Source organism: Littorina saxatilis, linkage group LG17 (genome assembly GCF_037325665.1).
Source record: "Littorina saxatilis isolate snail1 linkage group LG17, US_GU_Lsax_2.0, whole genome shotgun sequence".
In the NCBI taxonomy this organism is placed as follows: Eukaryota; Metazoa; Mollusca; class Gastropoda; order Littorinimorpha; family Littorinidae; genus Littorina; species Littorina saxatilis.
The window spans coordinates 24,490,306-24,499,502 of record NC_090261.1 but is presented as its reverse complement, the minus strand read 5'-3'; the positions used below and the strand labels follow the sequence as shown (position 1 = coordinate 24,499,502).

At 40.2% G+C, this 9,197-nt stretch overlaps 1 protein-coding gene across 1 annotated transcript; it reads right to left on the bottom strand.

Annotated features, from left to right (window-relative positions):
- Positions 1 to 2,572: 2,572 nt before the first annotated feature.
- On the bottom strand, positions 2,573 to 4,885 carry LOC138953145 (uncharacterized). The gene is made up of 2 exons (XM_070324937.1): positions 4,702 to 4,885; positions 2,573 to 4,266 (listed from the first exon to the last, which is right to left on the bottom strand). The coding sequence occupies exons 1-2, from the start codon at positions 4,850 to 4,852 to the stop codon at positions 4,019 to 4,021; spliced, it is 399 nt and encodes a 132-aa protein (XP_070181038.1). The 5' UTR covers positions 4,853 to 4,885; the 3' UTR covers positions 2,573 to 4,018.
- Positions 4,886 to 9,197: the final 4,312 nt, after the last annotated feature.

Genomic DNA, 9,197 nt, shown 5'->3' with positions numbered 1-9,197 from the left:
AATTTGGAAAATATGGTTTGAGGTACACATCCATAAATAATTTTATGCATAAGGGTACCTTTATTATAACTTAGCCTTGTCTTCAGAGGAAGAATGCCTAAGTTCATGTAGTCTAACTCAGATAGGGTTGTTTTCTTTAATAAGACTACTTTTAGCGCTCGTTTATGTAATCTAATTAGTGGTTTGAATGAATTTTCACTTGCCGAGTCCCACAAGGTAGACGCGTAATCAATAACAGACTGAATATGACCATTAAAGAATAACTTGATTTCCTGGCTTCCAAATTCAGAAAGTGCTTGATTCTAGATAATAGATAAACCTTCTTGGACACTTGTTTAGATTGTTGTTCGATGTGGTGTGACCAAGACAGGTTGTTATCAATGGTCACTCCCAAAACTTTATGATGGTCGACTTTTTCAACAAGTTTATCATTAACCGTTAGATCGTGAAATATTGAGGTTATGTTCCGGCGTTTTTTCCTAGTTGTTAATATCATGCTTTTTGTTTTTTGGGGTTTAAGGGACATGTGATTTAGCTCAGTCCATTCACCAACTGGTTTAAACTTTCTTGCAGTGTTTCTGATAAACGACTTAAATTGGTGTTACTAGAATGTATGGTTGTGTCATCTGCAAAAAGTTCACATAAATTTTCAATGTGAAGGGGAAGGTCATTTATGTATATAGAGAAGAGGAGATGGCCTAAAACTGACCCTTGTGGTACGCCATATCGTACATCCTGCATACTTGATGCTGAGGCGTTTGCGTATACAGCCTGTTGCCTGTCACTAAGAAAAGAAGTTATAAGTTCAACAGAATCAATCCCGAGTCCATACAATGTGAGTTTCCTCAGTAACAACTTGTGGTCAATTACACCAAAAGCTTTGGCAAAATCTACAAAAACAGCTCCACAAAATTCATTATCGTTGATCTTTTCCAACCACTGATCAACAAGAGAGACTAAGGCAGTGTGACAGGAGTGATGAGCTCTAAATCCAGACTGGTTAGGGTGAAATAATTGATTGAGGTCAAAGTGCGATAATAGGTGTTTGTTTATATGTCGTTCCAGTGGTTTTGATAATACTGACAGTATTGAAATCGGCCTATAATTTGAGGGGTCTTTCTTTTCGCCAGATTTAAACAGAGGAATGATTTTAGCCTGCTTGAGGGCTATTGGAAAATATTTTTGTTCTAAACAGAGATTATAAATGTAAGTGAGGGTGTCAGAAATTACAGGGGCTGATAACTTTAGAATCCATGGAGCATGTCGATCATAAATGTTAGTGAAGGCATTCAGCCAGTGCGTTAGAGCAGCATCAGAATTCGTATGATTATAAACCTCAGGGAGAGAGGAATTACAGAGGTCACGGAGAAATGTGTCTTCGTTGAATTGAGAAAAGGATCTATATTTTATTGTCTTGTGGCCAGCTTTAGAAATGTTTATACCCTTTCTCCACCACGTTAAACAAATGGGAAAGTGATCGCTGCAACCACTGGCTGGAACACAACATTCAACAATGTTACGGTGATCAGTCATATAAATATGATCTATCAGAGTGCTGGTGGTTGCTGTGACTCTCGTAGATGTGCATACTATTTGTTTGAGTAATATAGAGGTTAAGCATATCAAGCCACATTTTGTTCTGTTTTAACAAATTAATATTAAAGTCACCTGACATAATTATTTCCTTTGATTCGAGCAAGACTGCATCTAACATCTGTGTAAAATTATCTGACCAGTTTGCTCGCTCTGCAGGATTTCTATAACAGAAACCTATAAGGAGTGGAGGTGCTCTTTTAAACTTAATTTCTATCCACACCGATTCCACAAACTGCTCAAGGTCTGTTAATCGTGTACAACTGATTCGCTTATGTACAATAGCAAACCAGTTTCTTTACTTTGCTGTGGGTCTCGTCGTAATACATTGTAACCAGGAATAGCAACATCAGAATCTGAAATCTGGTGAGATAATCTGGATTCTGAAAACCCCAAAACGTGAAAAGCTTGAACCAGAGAGAGGGAGAGGGGTGTGTGTGTGGGGGGGGGGGGGGGGGGGAGAGAGAAAGAGAAAGAGAAGGGAGAGATTAAGATTTAGATTCTAAACTTAATTACAAAGGGATCAAGGTCAGTTTTAGGCGATGCCTAATCTTCCAACCTGTCCATTATAAACATACAAGACATTTTACGTTACATGTATACCACGTATTAAACAGGTGTCAGCTATGTTTATCAACATTGCATTTTTGAAAAGTAACTAACACGATAGCTATAATAACGAGGATCAATATTAAGATGATGATTAAGATGTGATGTAATAATAGCTCAAATTTTCAAGTGAAGAGAGAGAGAGGGAGAGAGGGAGAGAGGGAGAGAGAGAGAGAGAGAGAGAGAGAGAGAGAGAGAGAGAGAGAGAGAGAGAGAGAGAGAGAGAGAGAGAGAGAGAGAGAGAGAGAGAGAATGACAATGACAAATCTTTATTTTTCGAGGGTGACAAGAATAAGCATAGATATGCTTTTTTGCATCTGGCCCTCGCCCTAAAGAGGGACTAAACTATTTTACTATAACTATGACTAGGGGAAAAAAAGGTTACATAAAAACATTAATGGTAGAACATAATATAAGTTTATGTACATGAAGCGCATTATGTAGAAGCATTGCAGATCATAAGGTAGTGTTCAAAACTGGGTGTAAAGCAATGAAGATAAACGCAAAGTAAACATACTTTGCAACAATACATTAGCTCAGCAAAACAATGTATTACAGAGCCAAATCTTCGTGATTTTGTCACAATAAACCATAATTCCGATAATGAGCAACTGTATACAAAGAGAACATACCAATCAAGCTTATTTGTTCATAGGGTTCATTAAATGGAAAGAATATTTGGTTCTAAAAGAATCCGTATTGGTGGATTGGCGCAGGGCGTCCGGAAGAGCGTTCCAGAGGCTGCTTCCTGAATAAACAAGACTTGATTTAAATAGGTCTATCCTAGGAAGAGGAATGTTTAGTTTTATAAAGTGGTGCGAATTCTTCAAAGAGAACTTTGAACAAATGGTTTCGGGTGCATTTTCTGTCATAATTTTATGCATCATTTTTCCTTCATTCTTGACTTTAGAGGTAGGACCCCCATGTTGATGTAGTCTGAGTCGGTGAGAGTAGTCTGAGTAATACTACTTTTAGAGCTAGAGCTCTTTTGTGTAATCTGCTGAGTAGCTTTAGGGAATTATCACTTGCTGAGTCCCATAGAGTGGATGCGTAATCAATAAGAGACTGAATATGAGCAGTGAAAAATAAGTTCCTGGCTTGACAATTAAGGAAGTGTTTAATAAGAGGTACACTTTCTTTGACACTAATTTACTAAGTTGTTCAATGTGAGTTGACCAAGACAGGTTGTTATCGACCTAGAACTTTGTGATGGTCGACTTTTTCCACTATATTGCCGTCAATCATTAAATCGGGACCAGTTGAGGTAAAATTCTGTCGTTTTTGTCTAGTTGTAATTATCATATATTTGGTTTTCTTTGGGTTAAGAGACATGTGATTTAGGTCAGTCCATTCTGTCAGCTGGTTTAGACTCCCTTGGAGGGATTCTGATAAGCGAGTTAAATTTTTGTTACTGGAGTGAATTGTGGTATCATCTGCAAAAAGTTCACATAAATGTTGAATATAAAGGGGGAGGTCATTAACATATATTGAGAAGAGCAGAGGTCCTAATACCGATCCTTAGAGAGAGAGAGAGAGAGAGAGAGAGAGAGAGAGAGAGAGAGAGAGAGAGAGAGAGAGAGAGAGAGAGAGAGAGAGAGAGAGAGAGAGAGAGAGAGAGAGAGGGAGAGAGAGAGAGAGAGAGAGCATGCGTGCGTGCGTGCGTATTTGCTGGCATGTGTCCTTGTGTGTGTGTGTGTACTTGCCAGCATGTATGTTAGGGTTAAAACTAATACTAAAGCATCCAGTCTTTTGAAGTATTAAAGAACCAGTTCACAGAATAGTGTACACCAAGCACTACAATTAACCGATCGTACAATTACAGTTTTTCACACAAGATCCTGTTAACACTGCTGCCTTCACATGGGTACACCATCCAGATAAAACCGTTGGGGTCGGGTATCATGGCGCACGTGGCGCAGTCTTGGTTGAAAGTGGCGGGAGACATGAAATAGTTGACAGAGCCCACAAACTGTCCAGTTCGCGTCCAGGCGTACTCACTTGCTGTCGAGTTACGGGTCGTTGGGCCCAGGTATGATGGGCGTCTCAACCCCATCCAGTAGCCACCTGTGTTTGCAGTAAAATAAGTTCATGAATTTGTTGCTGTTTGTATGAATGTGTTCAGTCATTACATGTGTAACTACCAATGTAGGCATGGCGTAAATAGGGGCACACAGGTTGACAGACATTGAGACAGACGCACAGACAGTCACAGACAGACAGACAGACAGACATGGACACGTTATACACAGACAGGCACAGGCAGAAACGGACAACCACACCCACAGAAAGACAGACAGACAGGTATAAAAAAAATGTTCTGACGATGTTATTGTAAGTTTGTTCCCTTGCCCTCCTTGAGGAAGAATAAAGCCGAAAGGGGACAATTTTTTATTTGTATAAATTCACGAAATTCAAGGGAAAGAACTGCAAGGAGTTAATACCCTAAACAAGATTCCTTTCCAACATCGCCACCGCAAGCGTATTTCTGCCTGTGCCTACCTCCAGGAAGAACCTGACCACCCCGAATCAAGACCTGGACCTTGTCCTCAGTGTCCAGCATGATGAAGTCACTGTCCGTCTCCTGGCAAATAGCACGAGCAGCGGTGTAGTTGTACCTGTCGTGGTACGCCTTGTAGCACAGGCCGGTCATCGCGTCCTGGACAAACCCGCTGGACACCGGGCAGCGAGGACCTTGCGGAGAAGGGAAAGTGGACAACTGGTGATGCATGTTTGTTAACGCCCTCACGGTTAAACCATGTTACCGACAACTGTACTACCCGTCATAAAAAAAAGCTATGTGGAGATGCGTTTGAGTGCAGATCTTTGTGATGGGACCGTTTATTGTAAAATCATGTCTATGAATGGAAAGGCCGTTCAATCCCCTTCTATTCAGCAAACAGATTGACTTTTCATGAGGTAGTGTGTATTCAGTTGAATAGACTACACAGACACCTCCGAAAATCACATTCACAAAAGCAAGGTGACTGCGTTAAAATCCACACAAAAATCAGAACAGCGAAAAGTGAACAAGTTCTTCGTGTCATTGGAAAGAACAATCAAATTTGTTACCTATCTAACAATAACACGATGACATGCCAAACGGTGTAGGTGTCAGTGTTCTCAGAAACCATAACCAGTGGTTTTTGTAGCCGTTTTTAGTGAGTAATGAGAAGAAAAACAAGTCGCGTAAGGCGAAAATACAACATTAATTTTTAGTCAAGCTGTCGAATTCACAGAATGAAACTGAACGCAATGCAATTTTTCAGCAAGACCGTAATATACTCGTAGCATCGTCAGTCCACCGCTCGTGGCAAAGGCAGTGAAATTGACAAGAAGAGCGGGGTAGTAGTTGCGCTGAGAAGGATAGCACGCTTTTCTGTACCTCTCTTCGATTTAACTTTCTGAGCGTGTTTTTAATCCAAACATATCATATCTATATGTGTTTGGAATCAGGAACCGACAAGCAATAAGATGAAAGTGTTGATTTCAAAAATTTAATTTTGATCATAATTTTTATTTTTCTATTTTTCAGAGCTTGTTTTTAATCCAAATATAACATATTTATATGTTTTGGAATCAGAAAATGATGAAGAATAAGATGAACGTAAATTTGGATCGTTTTATAATTTTTTTTTAACAATTTTCAGATCTTTAATGACCAAATTCATTAATCAATTTTTAAGCCACCAAGCTGAAATGCAATACCGAAGTCCGGCCTTTGTCGAAGATTGCTTGGCCAAAATTTCAATCAATTTGATTGAAAAATGAGGGTGTGACAGTGCCGCCTCAACTTTTACAAAAAGCCGGATATGACGTCATCAAACACATTTATCGAAAAAACCGTCGTGGGATATGATGCCCAGGAACTCTCATGTAAAATTTCATAAAGATCGGTCCGGTAGTTTAGTCTGAATCGCTCTACACACACACACGCACAGACAGACAGACAGACAGACACACACACACACACACACACACACATACACCACTACCCTCGTCTCGATTCCCCCTCTATATGTTAAAACATTTAGTCAAAACTTGACTAAATGTAAAAACCACCCAAAACACTGTACGTTTCAGTAACTCTTCAACGCATTGCTTTTATACTATCAGAGTTTTGTGCAAACTCATGTCGTAAAATACACACAAAATCTAAAGTTATTGAGACATGCCAGAAAGACTGAGTCTCGCTCTATACAGTACCGGTGGAGGTAACCGAAACTCGGTCTCACACGAAATTCAGAAATTCTTACCTTTGAGCGAAAAACTCCTTGCCCCTAAAGCTGGCGTCGTTAAACTGTTTGTCGTCATCATTTGTGTGTATCCCCGACATGACCTCATTTCGGCGGATTGATGGTAGGTGAAGGACGCACATTCTTGTTTGCTAACACACTGATTGGAACATTCCAGCTTTGACCTGGCATTGACGTCAAACAGGACATTGTCGTTGGCAATGACGTCATCAAACACAGTGTCCACGTCAATGAAAGAAGAGAGCATGGCAATTTCACTTGTGCTCGATTTGGTCATCAATACCAGATTCACGATGAGCAGAAATCCAGCTTGGTATGCCATGTTGTGGGCGAACGAATTTTCAGGGAAATATCTTGTCTAATCCTGTTTGGGATCGCAAATCACTTGAAATCCAGGTTACTGTGCTTGTCACGTATTGACAAAAATGAAATAGCTCAAATGAAGAGAAATAAAATTCCCTCCCGCTATATTAATGAGAGTCAAAAAACAAGTGTCGATTTCCTGTCAAAGGCAACTTGATTGAGTCACACAGAGAGCCCGTGCTCGTCAGTGTCTGTTCGCTTCATTGGAATTCCTTTAAAGCGCAGACCAGCGTCACTTCGTGAACATCAACAAACATCAGGGCCGGACTAGGGGGGGGTTACAGGGGTTGCGCAACCCCCCCCCCCAGGCTTAAGCATGTACCTCCCAAACGCATTTTTTTGTGTGGGGGAGGGAGGGAGGGGGGGGTTGCATCTGGATCATCATGAAATCCGAGGAGAAATCGCACCTCTCACCCTTGCTTGCTGTCGAATTTACCTTTTTCGTTCAAGGAGAGGCTTCCTTTCCCTCCAGAAACATAAAACAAGTCGCGAAAGGCGAAAATACAACATTTAGTCAAGTAGCTGTCGAACTCACAGAATGAAACTGAACGCAACGCAACGCAGCAAGACCGTATACTCGTAGCATCGTCACTCCACCGCTCACGGCAAAGGCAGTGAAATTGACAAGAAGAGCGGGGTAGTAGTTGCGCTAAGAAGGATAGCACGCTTTTCTGTACCTCTCTTTGTTTTAACTTTCTGAGCGTGTTTTTAATTCAAACATATCATATCTATATGTTTTTGGAATCAGGAACCGACAAGGTATAAGATGAAAGTGTTTTTAAATTGATTTCGACAATTTAATTTTGATAATAATTTTTATATATTTAATTTTCAGAGCTTGTTTTTAATCCGAATATAACATATTTATATGTTTTTGGAATCAGCAAATGATGGAGAATAAGATGAACGTAAATTTGGATCGTTTTATAAATTTTTATTTTTTTTTACAATTTTCAGATTTTTAATGACCAAAGTCATTAATTAATTTTTAAGCCACCAAGCTGAAATGCAATACCGAAGTCCGGACTTCGTCGAAGATTACTTGACCAAAATTTCAACCAATTTGGTTGAAAAATGAGGGCGTGACAGTGCCGCCTCAACTTTCACGAAAAGCCGGATATGACGTCATCAAAGACATTTATCAAAAAAATGAAAAAAACATTCGGGGATTTCATACCCAGGAACTCTCATGTCAAATTTCATAAAGGTCGGTCCAGTAGTTTAGTCTGAATCGCTCTACACACACACACACACACACACACACACACACACACACACACACACACACACACACACACACACACAGACACACGCACATACACCACGACCCTCGTCTCGATTCCCCCCTCGATGTTAAAACATTTAGTCATAACTTGACTAAATGTAAAAACGTTCAGGTACAAGGGGGCGAAGCACGCATACACACACACACACACACACACACACACACACACACACACACACAAGTCCCACCCCCACCCATCCCTACCAGCCCCGCTTCCCAAACCCAGTCACACCCACTCTCACACATAAACATGTGATCACTTTACTAAACATGACAACTAAAGAGAAAATGTAGGACAGCAGCTTTAATTAGCCGGTGAAACGGTCGAAGCTTCAGTGAACAATTAACTACTGATGCGTTTGCGGGTAGCATCGCAAGTGAACAAAGCTAACGTCCCAAGTGTGCACTAGCTACCACTCCGTTCCAAACAAGATTATGCTCGCCAAAATAAAGGGTCCAAAGAAACAGTTATCAAAAATGCATTCCTGAAATTAGTTCGGCGGTTTGTATGGTTGATGCATAATTTTGAGTTTTCATTTCGTTTCAGTGGGCGTGAAAAGAAATCTCCGTCAGACTCTTTAGCTTCGCTGATCAGTTAAAATGAAAACTCCCGCATGACTCCTGCATGGCTGGCTTTAAATTTAGTCAAGTTTTGACCAAATGTTTTAACATAGACCGGGAATCGAGACGAGGGTTGTGGTGTGTGTGTGTGTGTGTGTAGAGCGATTCCCATACAAACTACTGGACAGGTGGTCATAAAACTTTACACACAAGTTGTTCCATATGATATCACCAGAAGTCTTTTCCACTTCTTTCAATAAATGTCTTTGTTGACGTCATATCCGACTCTTAATGAAAGTTGAGGCGGCCCCGCTGTTACGCCCTCATTTTTCAACCAAATTAAAAAATTAATGACATTTTGGTCAAGCAATCTTCGACTCAGTCCGGACTATGGGATTGCATTTGAGCTTGGAATCTTCAAAATACACAATTTTGTTTGCTCATTTAAGTTGTCATTAAAATCGAATTTTCACAAACAGATTAAAAACGACTCCATTGTATTCCTTGTTAAATTCTGAATCCAAAAATATATA

Excerpts from the sequence above, each read along its gene's own strand:
- LOC138953145 (XM_070324937.1), bottom strand. The coding sequence starts at position 4,852 with ATGACCGGCCTGTGCTACAAGGCGTACCACGACAGGTACAACTACACC. Across the intron at positions 4,267-4,701 it reads TGGTCAGGTTCTTCCTGGAG|GTGGCTACTGGATGGGGTTG; the intron begins GTAGGCACAGGC and ends CTGCAAACACAG.